General features: G+C 43.2%; 1 protein-coding gene across 3 annotated transcripts in view; it reads left to right on the plus strand.

The window, feature by feature from the left end:
* PRDM2 (PR/SET domain 2) overlaps window positions 1-26,098 on the plus strand; it is a 69,325-nt gene that overhangs the window by 9,947 nt on the left and 33,280 nt on the right. For all 3 annotated transcript variants that reach the window (XM_068158482.1, XM_068158484.1, XM_068158485.1), the window contains exons 3-6: window positions 5,743-5,860; window positions 6,878-6,981; window positions 9,034-9,186; window positions 16,518-16,644. In XM_068158482.1, the coding sequence (XP_068014583.1) occupies window positions 5,743-5,860; window positions 6,878-6,981; window positions 9,034-9,186; window positions 16,518-16,644 (502 nt within the window). The remainder of the gene's footprint in view (window positions 1-5,742; window positions 5,861-6,877; window positions 6,982-9,033; window positions 9,187-16,517; window positions 16,645-26,098) is intronic.

Raw genomic sequence — 26,098 nt, forward strand, 5'->3', positions numbered from 1 at the left:
TGTTTCTAATTCCTTGGGAACAAGTTGTAAGCTGGAAACTATCTTAAGTGGCTACATTTTAAATTGCAAATAAAAATGGGATTGCAGCTGATTTGACTGAATGCAATTGTTTATTCTACTGCAGAGTGCTGGGTTACTCATTACCATCCGTTTGAGGTGTGAAGTGCATTGTTCTGTGTTAGGCCATGCCCACTCTTCCTACTTGTGAAATGCATTAATGTGACAGGTGTTAAAGGAGTCTGGGTGCTGTGCTCTCAATGTTAGCTACTAATCTTGGCTTTATGGAGGTAGATGCAAAATGAAGTCTGGTTGCATATTATTCCATACAAATAAACTACTTAAACAGCAGAACTGCTTTCGCAGTGCCTTGTAAAGAATATCGCCCCCACACATCAGAGGGTAGAAGACAGTGCTCAACACTTCTGTTTAAATCAGTGGGCTGATGTTTCTATGTTTTATTTCTTTTTGAAGTTTGGTGGGTAAAAGTTGTTGCAAGCTTGAGATTTTGAACTGCTCATCTCCCTAGGGGTGTAACAAACCCACCTAAAAACCAACCAAAAAAAAACTCCCAAACAAACCAAACCCTCAAATAAACCACCACCAAAATAACCTTTTGCTAGCTTGAAACTTGAACAATTCTGATAGCTGTCTTGTTTTCACTATCTGTAATCTCCCCTGTCTATATAATTTGTTAGAAACCACAGTGAGAAGTAGGGTTGGTTTTCCCCTAATGAAATCATGGGGCAATGTGCTAGAGAGAGATTGAGGTTTCTTTGGCGTGCTGAGGACGGCGTGTTTCTCTTTTGTCTGAGGCATGGCTTCTTGCCTATCAGTTCAAGGCTTGCAGATGTCTGAAAATCAGATTTCTTTCATTGCCCTTTTTTCCTTTTGCATTGTTGGAAGAGCAGAATAAAACTTTGTTCTGCTTTGAATAGACATCAGCTATTATAAAGAAAAAGACTTTTGTTTCCCCTTCACCCTGGTCTCCTCACGGTCTTGGATGGGAAGGGATTTTTGGCATTCTCTTCCTTCCATAGTTTCCAATTTGGGGGTCTTTCTCCCCTACAAATAGCTCTCTAGGATGTGTCTGTGCAGCTGTTAGGGCTTACCAAGGCAGCCATAGAATAACCTTGCTGTGACTCCAGCTTTTGTCATTTTCCTTGTCGTTGCTGTTCAAGCTGGCAGAAGACATTCTGCTAACTTCACTCAGCAAGTCACGTTCTGAGATGTGGAAGAGAGCTGCCATATGTAACACCCTCACAAAGAGCGAGTGCTAAGTAGAAAAGGTTGAGAAGCTTCATCTGTTTTGCTTTAGGGAGAAAAACCCTTCAATTTGATAGCATGTAGGGTTAGATTTAAAGATACATTTCCAGTAAAGGTTTGGATTTTCTGAGTACTCAGTGGAAAATGCTCAGAGTGTTACTCTGTGTATGAAAACTACAGTTGTAGCTGTGCTTTGTGCAAGGATCACTTCCAGAAATAGGGGGTTTTACTTGGACAACTGCAGTATTGTCCAGATTGTTCTTTCACAGGATGACTTAGGTTGGAAGGGATCTCAGAGATCATCTACTCCAACCTCCCTGTCACACGCAGTGACACCTGTCAACTACTCTGTGCTGCTCAAGGCCTCATCCAGCCTGTCCTTGAATACCCCCAAGGAGGAGTCATCCACCACCTCTGTGGGTAGCCTATTCCAGAGCCTCATTACCCTGGTACTGAGGAACTTCTTCCTAAGATCCAGTCTAAAGCTTCAAACCATTCTCCCTTGTCCGATTACATCCTTGGAGGTGTTCAAAAAAGGATTGGCCATGGCACTTGGAGCCATGGTTTAGTTAGTCATGAGGTGTTGGGTGATAGGTTGGACTTGCTGATCTCTGAGGTCTTTTCCAACCTTATTCATAGTATCATAGTATCAGTCAGGGTTGGAAGGGACCACAAGGATCATCCAGTTCCAACCCCCCTGCCATGGGCAGGGACACCTCACACTAGATCAGCCTGGCCAGAGCCTCATCCAGCCTGGTCTTAAACACCTCCAGGGACAGGGCCCCAACCACCTCCCTGGACAACCCATTCCAGGGCTTCACCACTCTCATGGTGAAGAACCTCTTCCTCACCTCCAGCCTGAATCTCCCCACCTCCAGCTTCATTCCATTCCCCCTTGTCCTATCACTACCTGAGATCCTGAGAAGTCCTTCCCCAGCCTTCCTGTAGCCCCTTCAGATACTGGAAGGCCACAATTAGGTCACCTCGGAGCCTTCTATGATTCTACTAGACACCCTATTTCTTAGTTTAACTCCTCCTAAAGCTTGTTCAGAGCTAAAGTATAATCTCCTTCACTTTAAAACAGTTACAGCCATCCTCACCAGCATTGGTTTCTGACCAACATGATCGAAGTTTGCTGTCTGGGGGCAGGTCATTTATTTAGGGCAGTGGCAGGTGGTTCCACGCATGCTTGCTTCTCACCCAGCACAAGCCTTTCATGACATGAGCAGGTTTTGTAGGGAACTGGCCATGCTTGTAGCTTTGAAATTCTGCTAGTTTTTCCTCAGTTTTGCTGATTCTAATTGGGCAGTAAAGAGCTGGCTGTTTGAGGATGAGTGTGAGCAGCATTTACTGTCGTGTTACACAAATAATAGTACGAGCAATAGTTTTAGCAGCCTGCTGAACCTCGTGGGCTCCTTAAAGTGGAGCTAATCACTTACTACTAGGCATTCATAAATAATTTATTAGCTTTCTATTGCCTTGCAAACTTTAATATAAGAATACTTTAAACCTTTCCATATTAATTATGACCTGCTGGCTAAGGGTTCCCAGCTGATGATTTAGTTAGGTATTATGGTTAACGTTTAAAATACGTGTTGAGTGATAGGTTGGACTTGATGATCTCTGAGGTCTTTTCCAACCTTATTGATTCTGTGATTCTACTGAATTAATAGGTTTTTGTGACATTATCTAAACCCTTTTATTCTCTCTAAAAGCTGCTTTTAGCTTATTATTATATGTGTTGCAGGTACTTTTAACATCAGCCCTTGGAGTGAAATGGCTTATTTGTAGCTAGAGCGGTAGAAAGACAACAACAGACCCAGTAGTAGCTCTGAAGTGCAGTAAAAATCCAAGCTTCGTTGTGTCAGCTACTGTGGAGTCTCAAACCCTACCTGGATGCATTCTTGTGCTAACTACCCTAGGTGATCCTTTAGAATAAACCTTTATTAGAATAAACCAAACCAGGTTGGAAGAGACCTTCAAGATCATTGTGTCCGACCCATCAACCAATCCAACCCACCCAAACAGCAGTTCACTTGCCTCTTATTACTTTAATTACCAGTAACGTTCCAGCAGTATAATTTGGACAAATGATGGTGTGTCCTGAAACACTTCTAACTACTTCTCTCATCTTCTGGTTATTTGGTATTCAAAAAGCATGCAGCTAATACAGATTTCTACTCAAAGCACCCTGTGTTGCTCTTAAAGACATTAGTCTGCCAGAAGCAGTGAGAAACTTTTTCTGGTACAGCAGAAACTTAGAATAATGAAAACATTTTCTGTCTCCCTTTCAGAAAAGGTTAGGTCTGAATGTTAGATTAGGTCTCTTGTAGCTGTCTGTAATTTAGAGGGAAAACTAATCTACCTCCTTCACTGTTTAAAACTTGAGTTAGAGTTTCCAGACAGGTTAGGTAAGAGCTGAGATGTTTTCCTGCTCCATACTCCTTTGAAAAAACAGAGTTGTCTATTTTAAAACTAGAATAACCATATTGTTTCCAAATGTGTTGTGGAATCAGAGCAATTAGAATAGAATAGAATAAACCAGGTTGGAAGAGACCTTCAAGATCATCACGTCCAACCCACCTAAACAACTAAACCATGGCACCAAGCACCCCATCAAATCTCCTCCTGAACACCTCCAATGATGGTGACTCCACCACCTCCCCAGGCAGCACATTCCAATGGGCAATCACTCTCTCTGTATAGAACTTCTTCCTAACATCCAACCTAAACCTCCCCTGGTGCAGCCTGAGACTGTGTCCTCTTGTTCTGCTGCTGGCTGCCTGGGAGAAGAGACCATCATCCGCCTGTCTACAACCTCCCTTCAGGTAGTTGTAGAGAGTAATAAGGTCACCCCTGAGCCTCCTCTTCTCCAAGCTAAGCAACCCCAGCTCCCTCAGTCTCTCCTCATAGGGCTTGTGTTCCAAACCCCTCACCAACTTTGTTGCCCTTCTCTGGACTCATTCCAGCAAGTCAACCTCCTTCCTAAACTGAGGAGCCCAGAACTGGACACAGGACTCCAGGTTTGGCCTAACCAGTGCAGTGTACAGGGGCAGAATGACCTCCCTGCTCCTGCTGGCCACACTGTTCTCAATGCAGGCCAGGATGCCATTGGCCCTCTTGGCTGCCTGGGCACACTTCAGGCTCATGTTCAGCCTACCATCAACCAGCACCCCCAGGTCCCTCTCTGCCTGGCTGCTCTCAGCCACTCTGACCCCAGCCTGTAGCACTGCATGGGGTTGTTGTGGCCAATGTGCAGAACCCGGCACTTGGATGTGTTAAATCTCTGCTTCAAGTGAATGCTTAAGGTACTAGTTGCTCTAGTTGAGGATGCTCCTGCTTACTGCAGAGGGGGTTGGACTAGATGACCTTTGGAAGTCCCTTTTAACCCAAACCATTCTATGATTCTATCAACTGGAGATTTTCTTTTTTTCAGTGGTAACTCATAGACCCTAACACTCTAGGACTGGTTCTCTGAACACTTCTGTAATTCTCTTTTTGAGGAAGTCTCAGCATGATAGACAAGGCAGGTGGATCAACTTGCCAGTGTATTTTGTAGGTTTTTGTCATTTGGAAGAGCTTCAATCAGAGAGGGCACAAAAGAATGTTGTCTCAATGTAATGTTCCATTACTGACCTAATTACTTGTTAAATGTAGCTTCTCCTGGCATGACTGATCAGTGCAACTGAAAACTCTGCTATGAATGAGTTTTGGATTACCAAATAGAGTGTTTTCAAAGACTTAACACTGAGCCTGAACTTCTGTGAAACCACACTCTAAAAGATCTAGCTATTTTCCAAGGTATAGAACCACAGTAGTTCTCTGGTCATTCATCTTCAGGTATAATATAGTAATGCTGTCAGGTAAGTCACAGTCTGACAGCAAAATTAAAATGCCTTCAGTTCTGTTCTGGTAGCTCACAGGAACATTCTGAGTTCATATTTAAGGAGAGGCTCTGGCCAGGCTGATCTAGTGTGGGGTGTCCCTGCCCATGGCAGGGGGGTTGGAACTAGATGACCCTTGTGGTCCCTTCCAACCCTGACTGGTTCTATGATTCTGTGAGAGGCCAAAGAAAATGAATGACCTAAGAGATACACGAAAAGCTTTTCAGTTAGATTTACTCACTGCATGCTTTTTGTAATCAAAACACATCCATTAACTGAAGCAAAGAAATCTTTACAGCAGCTTCAGCTGTCAGTGGTTTGTGTGCAACTCTGGTGTCTTCTTAGAACTCTGCATTAAAGTATAAAGAAGTGTGCTGAAAATGACAGTGGAAACACCAATGTTCTGGTAAAAAGATACTCCTCCACTAGCATGTTGAGGAGGAGACCTTGGTTGAAATGGCAGCCTGGAAATGTTTCCATTTCAAGTCAGGAGTTAGGACTTACATTTCAAGTCAGTAGCTTGTATGGGTTGGTAATTTCTTGTGTTATTGCTTTGTGTTTCTGGTATGATCCTTCTGGCTTGTTTGACTTGTAGAACACAACTGAATCTACTGTTGTTGTGGAGACCTTAGATGATGTACCTGAGCACGTGCTTAGGGGACTTCCCGAGGACGTGAGGCTCTTCCCATCTGCTGTTGACAAGACACGGCTTGGTGAGTGCTTCAGCTGTGAAGAGAGAATTCAGACTGTTTTACACTAGCTCACATCAATGGAAGTCAGTGTGAAAGTTGGTGCTCTGCTGTGCTGAGTAGGGATGATGTCTGGTGCGTTTATCTGCAGTAGTTTCTGCTGTAAAGAGTGGAAAGCCTCTAAGTTTCTCCAGTATCCCAAGATAATGTTTGTGAGTCTTCAGATTGGATGTCCAGTTTGATGTGGGAGGACTCTGGAAGTCAAAATTGCAGACTGGATAACTCTCTACTGAAAGCTGCTAGCTGGAGGAATAAACCTGAAGAGTAAATGCATTACTGTTAGTAGCAGAGTATAAAATCCTTGGAGTGAGGTTAATCTTTCCATGATCTAGCAAGGTCTGACTGAGAATGTTCTGTTTAATTAGCAAATATTTGCCAATCTGTCCTTAGTTTTTTATTGCTGTAATATGTGAACTGCAGCTGTCCATTTTCAGCTGGGTTAAAGCTTGTCAATAAACTGGTGAGCAGGCCCACACATCTTAACCAATCTTTAACGTTTTGTCCTTCAAAATGTACTGTAAAGTAGGCCCACAACTTTTGTGAGGGCTTCACTTGCCTGACATGGCTTCAGAGAGAGGAAATAGGGTTTTTTATGTTTAATAATGTGTTTAGACAGCAAAACAGCTGAAATCTGGGACTTCACCACATAAAAACTACTTTGCTTTTATGGTTTTTGTGCATATCACCTGAAGGACACACAACAATGAGGCAGGTTTTGTCTTCACAGCTATAGTAGGCCACGAGAAAGAATGAAATCACATGAATGCTTTAAACTTTTTATGGCTGAAGTGAGTTTTGAGGAGAGGATTGCTTGGATTAATTTTAGTGAGCTTCAATTTCCTTCCTGTGATCTTAATATTGTAGAATGCTCCCCAGGCTGAGACAGACACCTGTAATGGTCTTAGGAAATAGGAATTGCAAGTAGAAGATTTGCTTGAGATAAGTTAGGTTACTTTTAACTACTGCTCTGTGTCTCTTCAGGTGTCTGGGCAACAAAGTCAATTTTAAAAGGCAAGAAGTTTGGACCATTTGTTGGTGACAAGAAGAAAAGATCTCAAGTGAAGAGCAATGTTTACATGTGGGAGGTAAGAAACAGCTTGTCCATGGAAGAAAGTACTTGTCTCTAGGTCCATATTTTGTATGTAGCCTTTAATTTTTTCAGAGATGGACATGTGAAATAATTACCATCTGTCTGCCATCAGAAACAGTTATTTGTAGACACTTGGACTGAGCCACCAGCCTGAGTTACAAAGCTTTAAACTAGTGGCATTGTTTGCAATGGCTGGGTTAATTTTCTTGCAGTAGTCTGTGGATCACCCTTCCCCCTGAGTCTGTTGCTCATAAAGCTTTGCTTTGTTGGTTTGAACCCTGTGTGATACCCCTTCTGCAAATGAGTGCTGTCAACTGCTCATGAAATTAGGGAAATGAGAAGGATATGGAATCTCTTCAGGAAGCCATGGTGCTCCTCATTTTAGCTCTTTGAAAACCAGCTTTGTTATGGGAATTGGGTTTGCTTTTGTGGCTTTTCTAGAAGCTCTCAACTGTTGCAGTATTTCTTGTGCTGCTTGTGTTTGGGTTTGCCTTAAAGCAAATACTGTCTGGACAGCTGAAGAGCTCTTGAAGATCCACTGAGAGTCATAAGACCTTGGATATTATGTAGATTTCAAAATGTAGATGTGTTCATCTGGAGATGAATCCTCTCTGCAATGCCCTTAAGATCATAACTGCTCCAAGACTTCTTCAGTCTTCCCAAAGACATGGAGCAGATGGCTTTGGCTAAGTGAATGGCCAAGGAGAGGAGGGATGGAGGAGCTGTGGCACAGCACATTCTGGAACAGAGCTTGCTAGTTTACAGATTTTTAGGGTAAAGATATTGATAGTCATTCTGCTGGCCCCTGGCCTGCATAATTGGAACTCTCCAAAGCACTGGCTACATACACAACCCTACTATAGCTCCTATAAAGAGCAGCTGATCTCAAACAGTTTTCCATAAGTGCAAATTCCCATTCAGGGAAGTAATAAAGTGTTCAAGTCTGCTTGTTGCACTGAGCTAATGTTCCACGAGCTCCATGGCATGAAGTATCTCCAGTTTTGATCTGGTACAGGAACATTTAGTGAGATGGAATCAGTCAAGTCAATTTCTGACCTTGCAGCTGTTTGTCTCAGGGCTGGATTTTGAATGTTCTCAGTGGAGATGACTTAATGGTTTTTGAAATGTGTTTTCAGATATGATAGTTGCAAAAAAAACCCTGCTCCACAGCTGTATAGCTTGCAATGCAGGTGGTAAGGAGAACTCTTGTGAAGTTTCAAAGTAATTGTGTGATGCTTTTCAGACTCATTTGGGAATTAGGGGGAGGGGGCGGGGAAAGGCAGCTGGAATGAGACCACAACAGTTGGTTCCATATGCTGATATCTGAAACCACTAAAGAATCTTAACTGCAACCACTAAAGAATCTTAACTGCTAGAAAACATGGTTTGTAAAAGGCTGGCAGTATATGGGAGTGGTTAGGTCCACGGAGAACAACCTTTGCCACAAGAATCCCATTTTTGATTCTATAGTGAAGTCAATCTGAAGAACAATTCAGGCTTCAAAAAGCCGACCTCTCCAGTCAGTAGTTTTGCACTGTCATGCTAGCATTTCATTGTGAAAGGTGAGTTTTGGGTGTCTGTATGCTTGCCATGTCTGAGGAGAGAAAGAGACTTGAACATAGCTCCATTTTCTGTAGAGAAAAGCCACAGGTAGGAAAGTGACAACAAGGGACTAAAAAGTGAGGGGAAATGCTCTCTGCAGGTTCAGAGCGAGTGGCACAACTGTGCTGAGGGACCTGCAGTGCTGTTCACAAGAATCAGTTAGTCACAATGCCATATAGAGGAGTTGCAGCTATTTCCTTTCTCACCATGCAGGAGGCCTTTACACAGTGTTCTGTGAACTAGAAGCTTTAACTGAAAAGTAATAAAGTAATTTTTTTGTTGTTGCAAAAAAGCCCCAAGAGAACAAACTGCAACCCCCACAGTACAGCCACTACCTCTGCCTGTAGCCTTTGTGTTATCTCTGGCCTTAGCTATCTGGTACATGGTGTAGCTTTGGAATGTGCAGTATTTTAGTGTTGTCAGCTGTCCATTTGCTGCCTCCTAGGTGTATTACCCCAACCTGGGCTGGATGTGTGTGGATGCAACTGACCCAGCCAAAGGCAACTGGCTGCGCTATATAAACTGGGCACGCTCGGGCAAGGAGCAAAACCTTTTTCCTCTGGAGATCAACAGGACCATCTACTACAAAAGTTTAAAGGTATCAGTGTCTGGAGAATCAGTTACTACCCTGTTACTTTTTATTATTAATACTTTCAATTCCCCTTTATTCAAATTCTATTTTATTTATTCTATTCTATTATCTTATTTATTTCTTCTTTGCAGTAAACAGATTTTGGAACATTCTGTGAAATTAAAGCCTAGGAGATGCTGCTTTTTTGGTTGGCCTACAAGAGTTGGGGCTGTTCAGTCTGGAGAAAAGAAGGCTCCAGGGAGACCTTAGAGCTGCCTTCCACACCTGAAGGGGCCCTACAAGAAAGCTGGAGAGGGATGCTTTACGAGGGCTTGTAGTGATAGGATGAGAGGATATGGATTGAAGCTGGAAGAAGGCAAATTTAAACTGGGGAGTAGGAAGAAATTCTTTCCAGTGAGGGTAGTAAGACACTGGAACAGGTTGCCCAGGGAGGTTGTGGATATCACCTCTATGGAGGGGTTCAAGGTCAGGTTGGATGAGGCCTTTAGCAACCTGGGCTAGTGGAAAGTGCTGGAAGGTGTCCAGAGAAGGGCCACGAGGATGATCAGAGGGCTGGAGCACCTCTCCTATGAGGACAGACTGAGGGAGTTGGGGCTGTTCAGTCTGGAGAAGAGAAGGCTCCCAGGTGACCTCATTGTGGCCTTCCAGTATCTGAAAGGAGCCTACAAGAAAGCTGGGGAGGGACTTCTCAGGATCTCAGGTAGTGATAGGACTAGGGGGAATGGAATGAAGCTGGAGGTGGGGAGATTCAGGCTGGAGGTAAGGAGGAAGTTCTTCCCCATGAGAGTGGTGAAGCCCTGGAATGGGTTGTCCAGGGAGGTGGTTGAGGCCCCGTCCCTGGGGGTGTTTAAGAGCAGGCTGGATGAGGCTCTGGCCAGGCTGATCTAGTGTGAGGTGTCCCTGCCCATGGCAGGGGGGTTGGAACTAGCTGATCCTTGTGGTCCCTTCCAACCCTGACTGATACTATGATACTATGAAAGTGTCCCTGCCCATGGCAAAGGGCTTGAAACTAAGTGATCTTTAAGGTTTCCCTTCCAATTCAAACCATTCCATGATCTAAGAATAAATTTTCTATGCCAGTAGAGTTGACATTAATATCTACTGTCAAAATACAGGATATGTGTGAACACCAAGTCTGTCTTGGTTAGTGATTTGCTGTAGCACCAAATTTGATACAAACTAGGATGAAAACCCAAAGCAGATTATATAAAGCAAGTAGCTTTCTATTTCTGCAGATAGTGAGACACTTCCTGATGAGGCTTCTTTCAGAAATCATCTGCTTTTATAGTCTTGCATCACATCAGAAACATTGATTGTCAAGATACTTCTGTAAGCAGGTTCATGAAACATTTTCCTGATTTGATACCATTCCAGTTTTATTCAGGGAGTAAGAGACAGGAAAAAGGATGTGTAATTCTAGGGGTGCTGTATCTCCCAAACCAAGAAAGAACTGATTCAACCATCAGTAATGGTAGGGTATGCTAGTATTGGAATATTGTGGCTGTGAAGTGTATTTGTCAGCCAGCTAGTGACTTCTCCTCAGTGTTTATTCACTGAGAGCAGGCTCCCAGTGTGAGTTGGTAGCCAGCTTAGTTTCATCTGGACGCTTTATCCTGGGTTAACTCTGCCTTTGCCCCTAGCCACTCTAGTTCATTAATGTAAGTGTGCTTTTGGCAGATGAAAATTTTCCCTCATTGAACTTCTTCTGCAAAGATTTTAGTCCTGATAGAGACAAGCATTCACACATTTCAAGTTTGTTTTCTGTTGGATAGTGCTGCACTTTGGAAAATCATCACACTGCTAGAAGAGGCTGAGCACTGCTGGCAGAGTAACAAATGCCTTTCCTCATCATCTGGGAGATCCTTGTGTTTCTTTGACTGTCTTCTCTTGTGTCTTGTGTTGGCCTTGCCATCAAGGAGATGCTGCCACGGTGTTAGAGCAGCCTATGAAGGTCAGCTTTATTGCTTTAAAGATCTGTCTGGGACTGGTTGCAGTGTGAGATTTTATTTTGGGATGTGAAGGGCTTCTTCAGGGAGGCACCTTCAGCAGCCATTGTTTGCCCCTGCAGTAGCCAGTTAGATGAGTGTGTGCTGTGGGAGTGTTTCTTAGCTCCAGTTAAGCACTGGCAATAGCAGTCCCAGGCGAGCTTGTGGAAACTCATGTTGGTGTCTGTGCTACTTGGAGGGAGTGTTACATGAGGAATGGCATTACCTCCAGGCTGCCTCTGCACAAAGGCTTGCTGCTGAACCTCTCAGAGGCCAACAGAAGCTATGAGTAGTTTCGGTCTTTGGTGTATCACAAAGCAGGGCATTGGGGCCTGAGTTGCTCCAGAACCACAGAGTTGTTCCTGCCTTGTAGACTTAGTTCCAGAAGCACAGTGTGGACATGCTCAAACTAGTTCTGCATGAGCCAGGTTGGGATGTGTTAGTAAGCCTGGCTTCATGCTGCTCAGAAGGAACCACACTGTTTCCAAAACTAAGTCAGTCCCAAGAGCATTGCAGCCACAGTTCTGCCCTTCTTTGATTGTCACTGCAGCTGTGACACAGGTGCCTTGGCAGGTAGTTTTAGAGGTGGCTGTAGAAAGGTCTGAGTTGCTTCACTGTGTGTAAAGCTTAACTTTGTTCCATATTGGGGTAAAAAGGTCACAAATCTGTCATAATGAATGCTTGCTGAAAGTGCATACTGATACTTCAACTATTTTTGAACCATCTATTTCAATAGATTTGATTCTCTTCTCCCACCTGTTGGAGAAGTGATGTGGAAGGAAAATTCCAGCCTTGCTTAATCAGTGATTCTTTCTGAAGCAGAAACTTGACATGAAGTTGGACAGTTTTCACTGCCATGAAACATTCAGCATGCTGATGAATCAGGTCAAGATTTAGAAGGTCACATTTTGTGTTTATTTGCACAAGTGAGCTATTCCTAACAGGAATTTTTAATAGGAATAGTTTAAATGCAATATTCTGTCCATAGGCTTGGGATGGATAATAAATTAAAGACCAAAAGAAGGCATTAAGAAAGCTTGTCTAGTGGTTTGTAAACTTAATCATTATTTTAAGGGACAAATTGACAGTGCCCAGACTTTTACACTAAAATCAGTGTAAAGAAGTTTGAAGTTAAGCTCTAAGTGACTGACAGCATAGGAGAGGTGTAGAGGAGATTTCAAATGTGTGGTTCCAAGGGGAAGTTACTACATTAAAGCATTTAAATCCTTGTGAGTTTCATCCACTGTGAATTGTGAGGTCTTTAGATGTTCCAGAGCAAGTAGGCATTCAACCTGGAGAAGAGAAGGCTCCAGGCAGACCTTAGGGCAGCTTTTCAATACCTGGAGGGGGCTACAGGAGAGCTGGGGAGGGACTTTTGACAAGGGCTTCTAGTGATAGGATGAGGGACAGTGGATTGAAGCTTGAGGAGAGGAGATTTAGACTGGAGATGAGGAAGAAATTCTTGAGTGAGGGTGGTGAGACACTGGAACAGGCTGACAGGGAAGTCATGGATGTGCCCTCCCTGGAGGTGTTCAAGGCCATGCTGGTTGAGGGGGTTGAAACTGGATGATCTTTAAGGTCCTTTCCAACCTAAACCAATCTATGAACTAATATTGCCTCTTGTATCAGGTTTTACTATCCCAGGCCTGCAGGGAAACTGTATACCTTGGGAAAAGAATTGTAGTGTCCTGTGCTTTCTTTACAAACTGCAGTTGCTTCTGTGTTGCATTTATTTAAAGGCTTGTTTGTGTCTCACCTCCTGTATCAGAGATTATTGTTCTTGTAGAGTTCATATCAGTCTTGGATTGACATCACACCTTACTGATAACTGAGACAAAAGACAGCATGCAATAAATTGCATCCCAACAGCCTTTCTCTTCCTACATACAATGTGTTGCAGTGTATACACTGCCAACTTCCAAGCTGCTGTTAAGTTTACCAGCCCAGGTATCTACCCATGGTTCTTTCCTGATCTTTATCTTAAATCATAAATTTAGGGGAATCCCATTTGGTGCTAAACAAATAGCACAGTTTTTATTTACCCCCCAAAGGAGAATGAGGGTGGCTTGCATCTAATTTTGCCCTGCTTTCCCTCCGAGCATTTAAAATCCTGTCATGGCTACCTACTTTGTTTCCCAAGGTTTCCTTCAGCTTTTTGTAGGTTTCTGAATTGTAAGTTAAACAGGCTCTATTGCTAAGATAAGCAAAGTCCAAATTTGCTTGGTGTAAAAGGAGCTCAAAACTGCACAGAGCTTTCACTTCCCTGTTCCCTGCTGTAAATGAATAGTAATAAGATGAAAAATTTTAAGTGAGCACAAGCAAATATTTTTCTTTTCCACTTCTCTTCATCTTTGCTTGACTGAGAATATTTGTAGGCTGCTTTGCATATGCTTTCCCCAGGATATGTGTATGAGAGTTGTGATATTTGGATGGAACATGGGGGTCCAGAAGTTCTTGTTCCTCTCCAAATCATAAAAGCATAGGATGGTCTGGGTTGGAAGAGAGCTCCAAAGGTCATCTAGTCCAACCCCCTCTGCAGTAAGCAGGGGCACCATCAACTAGGTCAGGCTGCCCAGAGCCCTGTCAAGCCTGACCTTGAATCTCTCCAGGGATGGGGCCTCAGCCACCTCCCTGGGTGGTTGAAAGGAGCTCAGTGAATAGTGATGTTCTGCACCTAGTACAGGACTTCAGAATTGCTGAAGAAGTAAACCAGCAGTGACAACTCGGTGTCAAAAAGTCTTCTCAAGCTTGGCTGTGAAACTGTCCTTGCTTAACTTTTGTCAAGCATTTCATTGTTTGTAAGAAGAGCCTCCCTATTACATAGTGTGAATTGCACACAGGTCCCAGTGCCACGAACTGGCCACTGTGGTTACATTTGGGGAGATAAAGCCACATCCAAAGGCATTTATCACAGCAGTGCCTGTGGTGGGAAAAATAGACACTCTAAGGTCAGGCAAGCAAATGTCTGTCTTCACAGGACACATTGCAGTGCTTGTACTTGTACAATGAACTGAATTTTAGTCTGTACTACAGCTTCTTAGGCTGTGACTTGCTAGGCTGTAATTCTTGACAAGAAATTTTGAAATGGAAACCTTGGGGACAGAAAAAGTTCAGATTAAGGAATGTTAAATGTTGTAGTTAAAGCACCAGCAAGCATGAGCTAGTTACTCACCTAATGAGCCTTTCCAGAATGGGTACTTTTTAACCAAGCTATATCCCAACCTGACACTATTCTAGGTAGTAGTTTGGAGAAGGTTGTTTTTTGGAGTTGCTAGATGGTGTCCTCAGTGAGAGCCAGCTGTGTGTCTTCTAGTGTCCCAGTTGGTCAGTGTAGTCTTTTTCTTAGCTACTGAGGGAGCTGGTTTAATTGTCTGCTTGTGAAGCTGCTGCATCTCATTTTAGAAGCCCAAGGTTTGAGGGCTGAATTTAGATTCCAGAGCAGTTACAGCAAAACTAAATCCATCATGTTGAATGTTATCTGCAGCCATGCAGCTAACAAACTGCATCCCTCGTTACCATCCGGTGTTTGCATTGCCTCCAATTTTTGCCAGCTCTGTTCTCCGAGTTTGTAGATTGTTTAGATGAGAGGTTGTCTGCTTCAGACAGCTCTTCTTCATTCCTTGCTGCAAAACAGCTGCATAATGCAAGTAAGTTTAACCACAATTTATCCTATCAGGTCTCCAGAGCTGTGAAGGAAGCCAGACTGTGGGCTTTGCTTATGTTACGACTTTAAACACTTAGCATAGTTGTTGGGATCTTGCATCTCTTGTTGTTCCAGTGTCTGAGGGTATGAAGATAATTATCAGCTTTATCAAGTGCTGTGAGATGTTCTGACAAGTGCTTTAGAAGAGACAAATACTATTGTTCCTGATACAAAAATTCCCGTTGGCTTCAGACTTGAAATAGTAGTGTGAGGATACACTTGGCTCTGAGGTTATGACTCTAATAGTAGTACCTTATCTGCACTAACCCAGTGTTTGTTGAGCTCTGGAAAGAGTGGGGTTGTAGTTCAGGGTGAAGGAAGACATTCCAATTGGAGGCTTTGGATTTTTGAAGAGACTTTCAGGAAATGGCAAGATTCATGAATTCACAGAATGGTTTGGGTTGGAAGGGACCCTAAAGATCATCCAGTTCCCACCCTCCTGCCATGGGCAGGGACACCTTCCACTAGACCAGATTGCTCAAAGCCTTATTCAACCTTGAATACCTCTAGGGAGGGTGCATTCATGACCTCCCTGGCAGCCTGTTCCAGTGTCTCACCATGCTTGCTGTAAAGAATTTCTTCCTAATACCCAGTTTAAATCTCTCCTCTTCCAGCTTCAATCCATTTTCTCTCATCCTATCCCTACAAGCCCTTGTGAAAAGTCCTTCCCCTGCTTTCTTGTAGCCCCCCTTCAGGTACTAGGAAGCTGCTCTAAGGTATCCCCAGAGCCTTCTTTTCTCCAGGACTTCTAGTCTGCAAGCTTGGGGGACTTGATAGCTTGTGTCTGATAACATTTTAGATTGTGAAATAACCAGAGAAACTGATATTGATCAGATTGATAGAAGGAGAGTAGCAATTGCAGTGATGCTTGTTTGGCCAATTTGGTCTTTTCTGTGCATTTGGGGATTAGATAAAAAATTCTGAATAACAAATTTGGAATGGCCAACAAGTTGTTGCTATTGTGATTAAGTGGATGTGTTAAAGATAGGAATTGGCTGGTTTCCTCTGTATCTCCTTGAACTCCAGCTTTAGTGGGTGACTGAATAGTTTTACTCATTATTTAATACTTTTAGGTGCATTTAGCTGGAGTAATACTGATAGCTCCCTGAAGAGAGTTAAACTGCAGTAAGTGTGAATATATATTTTCTATATACACGTTTATATTACCTAATCTACTGTAAAAGATATAACAGTAATCTAATATATAGACATATATATATAAACTGTAGATAGCACTAGTGATAAGCCCCCAGATTTCACTGCAGTGAGCTCACTGTGGGGATTTAAATCAGGATTGGGGGTGTTCCCGCTCATACCTTCAGGTCTGTTTAATGACCGTGGAATTAAGGAACAGGCCTGCCGGAGAAAGGCGATTTCTCGGTGCCGAGCCCCCTTGGCTGCACTCGACCAGAGCTGGTGGTGGCTGGGCTGCTGCCGGCCCCGGTTCGGTGGAGCGGGGGGAAGCTCAGGCATTACGCGCCCTCCGGCCGCCAGGGGGCGCGGGCGACGGCGCCCTTGGCGCGCGGGGCGCCGCGGGCTGCGCGAGGCCACCGCCGTCGGCGCCGCAGCGGCCTCTCCCCCGCCCCGCGGCCCGCCGCCAACAAGCCGCCGCCTGATTGGCTCCACGCCTCTCTCTTCTCTCCCGGCAGCCAATCGCGCCCGGCGAGGAGCTGTTGGTGTGGTACAATGGGGAGGACGACCCGGAGATAGCCGCCGCTATTGAGGAAGAGCGAGCCAGCGCCCGGAGCCGGCGGCACTCCCCGAAAGCCAAGAAAGGTAGGGCCCTCCCCGCCGCGCCGAACCGTGGGCCACGGCCCTCCCCGCTGCGCCGCGCCCGCTCCTCGCGGCCCCCGGCCATGGCGGCGGCGAAGGGGGGCGACCCGCAAACTTTTGCCGGCTAGGCGGCGACGGCGGCCGCCGTGACCTTCCCCTGCCGCCGCCTCCCGAGCCGGAGGAGGGAGAGAGGGAGGGACGGCCGAACCGGGGGGAGGGGGGCCGCGGGGCGAAACATGGAAGTTGTAGTGTCTGCCGGCCCGCCTGGAAAAGTTGGCCGGGGCGGTGTGAGAGGCGCCGGGCTGCTCTCCGCAAGCGGGAGCTGCGCGGGGAGGGGAAAATGTCTCCGTGCGGAGCTGGGCAGCGCCGCGGCAGCCGGGGGGCTGCGCGGGGCTGGCCCTCGGGATGGGAATGCTCTTTGCGCAACAGCGCGCAAGGTTGTGTCAGCCTGCCGAAAACTATCAACTTTGTGTGGGTGGGGAGGCTGCTAAAATTACTGCAGGCAGCGTGAGCAAGTGAAGTGTGGCCGAGGAACGGGCTCTGCTACGAGCGAGGAGCGCTTGTTGGTTTTGGTGGTGGAGGTTTGTTTTTTTGCTGTAGCCGAACGCTGCTGCATATGGAACATTTAGGCTGTGTTATTTTGTGTGGATTTCAGTTTCTTGTTATCTTTGGGGATCTTGTTGGCTATAAAATTGAGCTGGCAGCGAGAAAGCCTGCTCTTGGTGGATTTCGGAAGCGGAGGAAAGATGGGAGAAGCATTTCGGGGGTGGGGGGGGGGGTTAGATACAGTAGTCTCTGTGTAAATATGTATGTCAAACCTGGCATACATTATTTTTTCCGTGGCTAATCCAGTGGCAATATATTTTACAGTGCATGTGCCTCCACGCATGGCCTTATATAACTGACATTTTGCCTACTGTTTTAGGCCAAAATCGCAATAGCAGCTATCACTTCCAGGGAGTAAATATGAAAAGGAAGTATTTACAGTTGTAGCACAAGCATATGGATTCCTCTTGTAGGTGAATATGTAGATTTTAGAATCCTCTGAGGGTGACAAAGGATCCAAGGAAGGAAAGGAGGTGGTATTTAAAACGCCACCATTGCAGATCGCTTTTAAACTTGGAATTTAGGGCTTGATCTTCAGGCAGCTAACTGTAAGTCACATTGGGAACAAACTCAGGTATTTAGGAGAACAGTGATTATATAATTCTTTTATTTTAGAGCTGGTGGAGAGGTCTGGGAGAAAAGTGGTGCCACACAGCTTGTTGAACAGTGATTTGTAGGTTAAGCTAATACAAACTGAAATTCAAGCACTCATATATTTGTTTTGTCTCCCCACTTTGCTGCCTGTGATGAAAAGTGTATTTAACAGGGGGCAGAAGTAACTCCTGGTAAATTAAAGGCCATATTGTGCTTTTTTTTCCTAAACGTGCATTATCTTAGCAAATAAAATCTGGGTGCCTGTGATTTACCTGAAAGGCTAGAAAGACTGCTTGAAAGAATGTGATTAGATTATAAATCAGAAAAGCCAGACAGAATAATTTCTCAGGTAGTTTGTCATGGCACAGCAGCTTTATTTGCATCCATGGAGTTTCTAGATAAAAATGGCATCATAGCGTTCGGTGATTCCGGGGTTTTGGTTTTGTGCTATCTTACAGCAGGCTTAAAGTGCTGACTCTTGGAGGAGATTTTACAGGTTTCACTGTCATGTTTAGGAACAATGTGTCTTTCCCTTCATTTTATGAACAAACTCTGAACCAAGGCTGACAAATAGTGAAAAAATCCAACCCCCAAACCAGCAAAAGCCAGCCCCAGACACGATACTGACAAAACATTTGAGACTACCCAAAAATTGCTTATCTGTACAACTATGCTCTTGTATCATGAAGCAGGAAACCCCTTTCCCCCCCCTTGTTTTTAGTTGCCTTGAATTGTTGGGATTAAAGTTTGATGCTGTAAAAGATGGGGCAGTTCACAGTATGTGCTTTATTCTTGTCTAACACACACTCCCGTTTTGAACCTGTGTAGCTCTATTTCTAGTAGGTTCCACTGGAATCGTTTTTACTTCCTTGCATTTGCATTCAATTATTTTAGTGTTTGTAGTAACATCTGCTAATATTTGCAATTCACAGCAATTTTCTCACAAGAAGCATAATATTTTCTCTGCTGATTTGCTAGCAGTAGCTGCAGTTAGGATTCCAAAATGGTTTCTGCTGTTGTACCCCCTTGTGCAGACTTCAGCTGTGTCTCCTGGAGAGGGAATTTTCTTAGCCCTGTAATTGTGGTGGTTTGGGATTTGGGGTTTTTTTTAGTCTTCTTTTGCTTGTTTGGATTTTGGGGGGGAGAAAAAGAAATTGTGATGAGCAGTGACTTAAAAGTAATTAAATTATTCCAGCTCTACAATAAAAGAGGAGTCGGAAGAGAAAGATGTTGTGACTTAACTTTGTGTGTGTGTGAAAAATTGACAGTTGGTATAAAGTAACCTTTTAGATGAAATGCCAGCTTAAGAAACTTGTTAGACTAGCTTCTCTGAAGGGTTGGGAAATTTGAATTTATTAGCTACCTGCAGAGCTCAATTCTTTCTTTTTTTTTCTTCCTGTTTCCCCTAAACTTTGTTTTGGCCTGTGTTCCAGGTTGTCATCTTACACATTGAGGAGAAAATAGAACTCAGGAAGAGCTGCCAAGTTTGAACAACTGTGAATGAGTGTGTCCTTTAGAAACACATTTTCCAGAAAAGTAAACTGGCAGTTTTAATACCTTAGAAATGACTGGGCAAGACACTGTTTGAGAAGTGTGTTATGATTCAGTTATTCAAAGCATGCAGCTATTAAACAGCTCATAATTATTCTGTATTCAGTAAAACAAACATCCTTTTGAATGTTGAATGCATTTGGGGCTTTGTCCTTGGGACCATAAAGATATCTATGATTTGCCAAATAGTCTTGATTCTGCCATGTGTTTAATGAACTCTGTTTATAGCAGGGGGGGAAAGTGACTTTCACAGGTGTGATGTGGCTTGCCCAGTCAATCAGTGAGTGTAAAACTTCCTATTGCAGTAGGAATTACCTTTATTTCTGAATAAATCCTCCCACACTGCCTAGTCAGACTGTGTGGCCACAAGAGGTAGGCCTTAATGCATTTGTAAAGATGAGATGACATTTAAAAGTCAGTAGCTGGCTGAGTTTAGTGTAGACAAAGTACAGCATGAACTGTTTTCCTTGACCTTGATCTGACCTCTGTTTGCAAGTGATTACTGACACAAGGTTCATAATCTCCTTTAGAGCATATTTAGGATGGCACCTGGCATTCTCCTCATGTACCAGGCTTCTGTTTGCTGAAGGTTATGCCTCAGTTGTTTCTCACAACTTGCCTGCTCTTACTTGTACAACTTCTTCAGCAGTTCAGTTCCTTCAATAATTCTGTTCTTGTAGCCTGCATTCAAAGTACTTTTATCTCCCAGGTGTTAATATTCAACAGTTGCTGCCTGGCTTGGTCTTAGGTTTTCATAGCTGGAGTAAATCCTTTCCATCTTCCTTCTACCGTGCACAACAGTTTAGGAGGCCTTGAGGAAAAGGAACAGTTCTTACCAATATCTTTGTATGCATTGAAACATTGCATGTGGTTGCTAAGATGCAGTAGAGATTTAGAAAGAACTGCAGTAGGATAAACTAGTTGGGTTTTTTGGGGGGTTGTATCCCCCTCCCCAACACAACTTGGTGAACTTGGGTAGCATCAAAATTATTGAGAGCCAACCCCTGTTAGCTTTGACACGATTGCTGCATGGGTAAGAGCCAGCAGCTGTTGGTAGAAGTAGAATAATCTTCAGTTGCTTTTGTGTTTTCTGAAATGGCCATTTTTTGGTTGGTGTTCTTAATTCCCTTTCTGAGGAAAAAGAACAACCTGGCTTTCACTTGACAGTTGAATTCGTGTGCGCATTACAGAAGTAGGATAGACATCTCTTTAGCTTGTCAGGGTGTTGCTTTGTATGTGACACTAGTAATATGTAGTGATAGCAAAAATGAGTGTTTCCTTTGAAGACCACTACTTGGAGAATCTCAGGCTTTAGTTTCAGTCTTCCTTTTGAAAGTAACTCCACTAAGTAAATTAATTTTAGGAAATGGTCATACAGAGAAATAGTCAGTGGTTTTGTCAGGCTATAATCAGCTTTAAGGTGCTGAGTAGGCTCCAAAGTGTAATCAAGCAGTGCTGAAATAATACAGGCAGTTTCTGTTATGGCTCTGGGGAGACCTTAGAGCAGCCTTCCAGGATTTGAAGGGGCTGCAGGAGAGCTGGAGAGTGACTTGTTACAAAGACATGGGGTGACAGCTTCAAACTAGAAACAGCTAGATTTAGATGAGATACAGGGAAGAAAATCTTCCCCTTGATGGTGGTGAGGTACTGGAACAGGTTGCCCAAAGTTGTGGAGGCTTCAAGCCTGGACACGTTCAAAGCCAGGTTGGATGGGCCCTGAGTGAGCTGGTCTAGTGGGAGATCTCCCTGTCCAAGGTGATCTTTATGGTTTCTTCCAGCCCAAATCCTTGTAGGATTATAAGGCAGATCAAAAGTCACTTCTTGGAGGAAGAAAGCTACTGATACACAGAATGAAAGTTTGCACTGCTACATGCCTGTGAATAATATCATTTACAAACCCTTTTTTGGAGGGGGAATGAGAAGAGGGCAATGTTGTACTTCTCCTGTGCTTATGTATATCTCTGGGGTGGTGGTTCCATGCTGTGCTGTTCAGCTGTATTTGTCTTAGCCGTGTTCCACTTAGCACTTTATCCAAGCAACAAACCCCAGTGGCATAATTCATACTATTGTCTGGACTGAATGCTGCATGTGCTGCTTTCATATCTTCTGTCTGTACTGAGTCAGGCTGTCAAGAGGCAAGGAAAAAGTCTGTCATTTATTTAACCAAAAGCACATGCTGCAGAAGGCAACTTGTCTGGAACTCTGTCATGAAACCAAACGACCTCTTGACAATCCTGGTTATGTCACCTCCTAAAATAGTTCTCTGTTATAGTGCAGGCAGAACACCTGAATTGGGTTCACCTCTCTCTTGGAGAGCCCTTGGTGATTTTTCTACTACAGTTCTCAAGTCTTAAACCATTGCTAGTAAAACTTCAGCACCCTAAGTGCTCTGCTGCTATCAGAATGTTGCTGTTTCTGGTGGTTCTTATCAGGTTTCAGGGAGAACACGACCTATATGATAGCTCTTAGGAAATAATAATGCCCCAGATATAGTGTGAGATGAAGGTGAGTGAACTATGAATCAAATACCATCTGTTACCAATAATTATGATGCCTTGTTTTATATCTATCTGAAAGCAAAGTGCAACTGTTTCTAAATAAACACCGTGGTGATAAATTACTCTGGATTTTCTTGGGTCTGTAAGCATGACCTCTGCTGCTGCAGAAAAGGGAAGTGGAAAGGTGAGACAAGCAGGTCCTATTGTGGTAGTAGAAATCCTTAGGATTTTTTTTCTGTGTTAATACTTTATTAGGCTTTCTCAGTTCCAAATTAGCTGTACTTGAGAGTCATATAAATATGCATCCTGTTTACAAAAGGTAGGCCTTGGGTTGCCATCTGGATGTCATCGCACATGGAAATCATGGCCAAGTGATTGTCAGGTTTTTAAGTTACCTGAATTTATTAGATTTGTTCTTGAAATATGTTGAAAAGTTTCTTTCCAAACAGAAAAGACCTTGGGAGAAAAAAAAAAGATTGAGTATTAATTGGACTGTAGCTTACAGAAGGATGTTAAAGTTGTGGAAGTTGCAGGTTTGTAGCAAGGATAAGATGAACTGATTTTTCTTGTCTAAGCTCCATTTCCAATGGATATAATGGAAAACTTCAGAACAAGGGGAAGAAGGATGACAGCAAAGCCTTAAAATGAAACTGATTTCCTGAAATCACCCTGTTCCATGAGAAGCATTGCATGTATAACTCCAGTTAAAAAGCTGCACTTGGGATGTCAAAGGAGCCCTATCTCTATGGCAACTCCTATCTGGTGAATACCTAATACATTACACAGAATGGTAGGAATTGGAAGGGAACCTCTAGAGATCATCTATCTGAGGGCTTCTAACCAGTGGAAGTTTTCTCCCATCCCTCATAAATGGGCTTCTTTCAATAGGAGGCTTGTATTGCTTTAAATTCCCATCTTCACTTGTGCAGCAACGCCCCCAGTCCCTGTGATAGCTGCTGCTCTGAGCTCTCCTGAGCAGCAGAGTGATTCATTCCAGCCTTGCTCCTGCCTACGGGTTTAAGAATAGGAGAAGATAAGGCTTCCTTTCAGAGGGTAAAAAACCCACCCAAAACACAACAAACAAACTGTATTAAAAAAACCCAACCCATATTAATGTATTTCAGCACTGAATTGCATGCAGTGACCCCTTAAACTCCATACTGCCAAGTATAAACCTCTGGAAATAGGAGGCCTCAGCACATTTAGGTATTTCCTCTGCTATTAAGAAACATCAATGTTTCTGCTTTAGTCAGGTTGTATCATATTTATGTGAACATTGGGAAACTTGTTTGCTTGCCTGCTGTAATTAAAAGGTACGGGCAGGCTGTGAGGTCTGGTTCTGCTTCAGAAGCCTCAGCTGTACTGTTGTTTACACGCTCCCCTGCCAAGCCTTCAGTTTCCACGGCTGGGGATGGCAATCCACAGGTGCTCTTGGCATGCTCTGGGCAGCGTTAGGACTGTCACTGCTGTCAAGATGTCGCAGTAGGTATTTCTACTGGGAGTGGGATTAGACATCGTGGTGTTAGGGGTACAGGGGCCCTCAGCTTTGTCTGCACAAGTATCTGACTGGTGATGCCAGTAAGAAAGAGCTGCTTATGAGAAGAACTTAGTGAAGGGCTTGAAGATAGACAGGAAGACAGCGTAAGTTCTCAGGGCTGCTTATCAGATCTTTGTTAAAACAAGTGCTACAAGCACCTTACGTCCTCTGTTACTTTATCTCTGTTTCTTTGTCCTTAGAATAAGGAAATGGCATGCATGATTGTAGCAAGTCCACACATTTCTAGCTACTAACTTACTTCTGGTTAGAGCCAATGTGTTTATCTACTGTCAGAATGTGTTTCAGGGGTTATACAAGTTTTCCTTTATACTTTAGATTTTTCAGCCACACATCTTTGTACTGTTTTTTTCCAAGTTAAAAATAAATAAATCTAGGCCACAGTTGTAGCATTTCCAAGCAGATTTGCTAATACTGTTTTCAGTTACATAACCTACAGTGGGAAGTACAATAAGGCACCAGTCAGCTTTCCAGTATTAATCAATGCTTTTCTATTGATCAGGGTTAGCTTTGAAGCTATAAGTGACCTGGAAGAAAAGCAGCTTGGTATCCCCCTGATGATGTTCTTCTATTTTATTTATACATTTTTTTTTAATCCATTGTGTTTTGAAATGATTCTCCTCCTTTCTTAAAAAGCTACTTCTTTAATTTCCCTGAAAACAAGTTAAAAGTTCCTAAGGTTCTGTTGAAATGTTATCGCAGAAATACTTTGTTGCTAGGATTGTGCAAAACTTCCTTATAATGTTCCAATGCTTCTGTGTAGAAGCTGCAGAGAAAATTTGGTGAAGGCTGTTTTGAGGAAGAGCTTTGAGATAAATGGATTTGGAGTTTATCTTCCAAAATAGGAAGAGGATAAATTCAGGAGGGGGGTGAATTCCTGCAGAATAGAGACTGTTCTCCACATTGAAGTAACTTTGCTGTGATTTAGAGTTGTCCTGTGGCTTATAGTGTACAAGAAAACTCAAAAAGACTTGCTGACTGCCTTAGCTATTATGAAAGTTCTTGGCTTTACAGTCTCTCATAGATCTGGATGACTTCTATTCACATGAAGAATCTTGAATTCTTGTGCATTACCTTGGATTAAGTCAAGGGTTTACCAGACCCTTCTTTCTATGGTTTCCTTACCCTCCTGTGCATTCTCCTACTTAATTTTTCTAATTGAAGACACTGGCTTTTCTGGTGGATAGAAGGGAAGAGAAAATGATTTCAGTGTATTCTTATTTATCTCTAGCTTGAATTAGGTCTCAATTTAATGAAGGCTCTCAAGTTCTTCTTGCAGTCAATCTGTCAAACCTCTTGATTTTTACTGCCTTTCTGTAGATGTTTTCTTTTTGTGCTTCATCTCTTCACAACCATTTGAGCAATATTACTCATGTTGGTTCTGTACCATTAACTTTACTAAACTGTTTTTTTTTAGTGCTTGTTTTTATTACAGATTGCCATAATTTTGCATCAACCACTTATTTCACTTGAGTCATTTACAGGGAACATCTTATTCTGAGGACTTATCCACATATAAGCTCTATGTAATTTATTATGCAGTGGTAAACAGGCACATTTCAGTGTGTGCACACACAGTTTTGAGAGCTGGTTGTTTGTGGGAAGAGATGCAGGCTCCATTTGTGTGTGTGTGTGTGTGACTGAGAGCTGTGTGCTTTAATTGAGATCTTCTTTGTAAGGTGATTTGTGGTGGTGAAGTCTCTCCGAAGGTTTACGTCACTGGGTTACAAAACGCCAGAGTGATTTTGCATTCCACTTCTGAACTGTTGAGTGCATTTTTTTTCCAAACAAACAAAAAGGAAAACCAGTTGTCAGAGCAGTGTATTTATTTCTTTAAAAATCTCTCAAACCTTCACATGTATTTAGTTGTCCCTGCCTAGGGCCTAACACAGATTGACAGGAATGACTTTGTTCTGACATAATTCTCACTGGCCTCCACTTGCTGTGTCAAGTTCCTCAAGGAAGTGTTATAGCAGGCTAAGTTTTTACTTGGGTTTAACAGTTATTGAAATAAGACTCACTGGTATTTCAGCATTTATAGCTAAGAAATTAGATCACCAGCTATTCATTAGCAAATATTTACTTACCTTTTATGCACTTCCCCCCCAGTCTCAGCAAGCATCATACTTATTTTGATCACAAGTGCATGTAAGTTACTTGGGATGAAGCCCTCAGAAGCACTGAGGAACATACCAGGGTTGCTGTCAAGAGTTAATTTTGGTGTCACACTTTATCAGTGTTCTGCAAGAGCATTTCATAGCCTATGATTAATGCTGTAGAACTTCAAAGAGGCAGCGTTATTTAATGCAGTGATTGACATCAAGTTACTCCAGTGAGAGTATTATAATAGCTGAAGATCAATCATCTTGATTAGTACTGCTGCAGAATGCCATGCAAATGGGTAGTCAGGCCTCACGTGAGTCGAGGCAATTATGGCTCTTGTTTTATGTGGCTGTCCATGAGGAGCAGTTGGATTGGTGAATGGGAAAGGCCTGGTGTGCCTGGTTCATTCATATTTCTGGTACATTTTCTCATACATCACCATGGTTCAGAGCCAGGTCCAATGCAAACTTCCTTCTGTTGCTGCCAGTGAAATTGGAGATTGAAGTTTCTGGATAGTAAACTATGGTTTAAAGCAGCTCAGCTGCAGTGA

Source organism: Melanerpes formicivorus, unplaced genomic scaffold (genome assembly GCF_026170545.1).
Source record: "Melanerpes formicivorus ecotype bairdi unplaced genomic scaffold, bMelFor1.0.p_v2 SCAF_39, whole genome shotgun sequence".
Classification (NCBI taxonomy): Eukaryota; Metazoa; Chordata; class Aves; order Piciformes; family Picidae; genus Melanerpes; species Melanerpes formicivorus.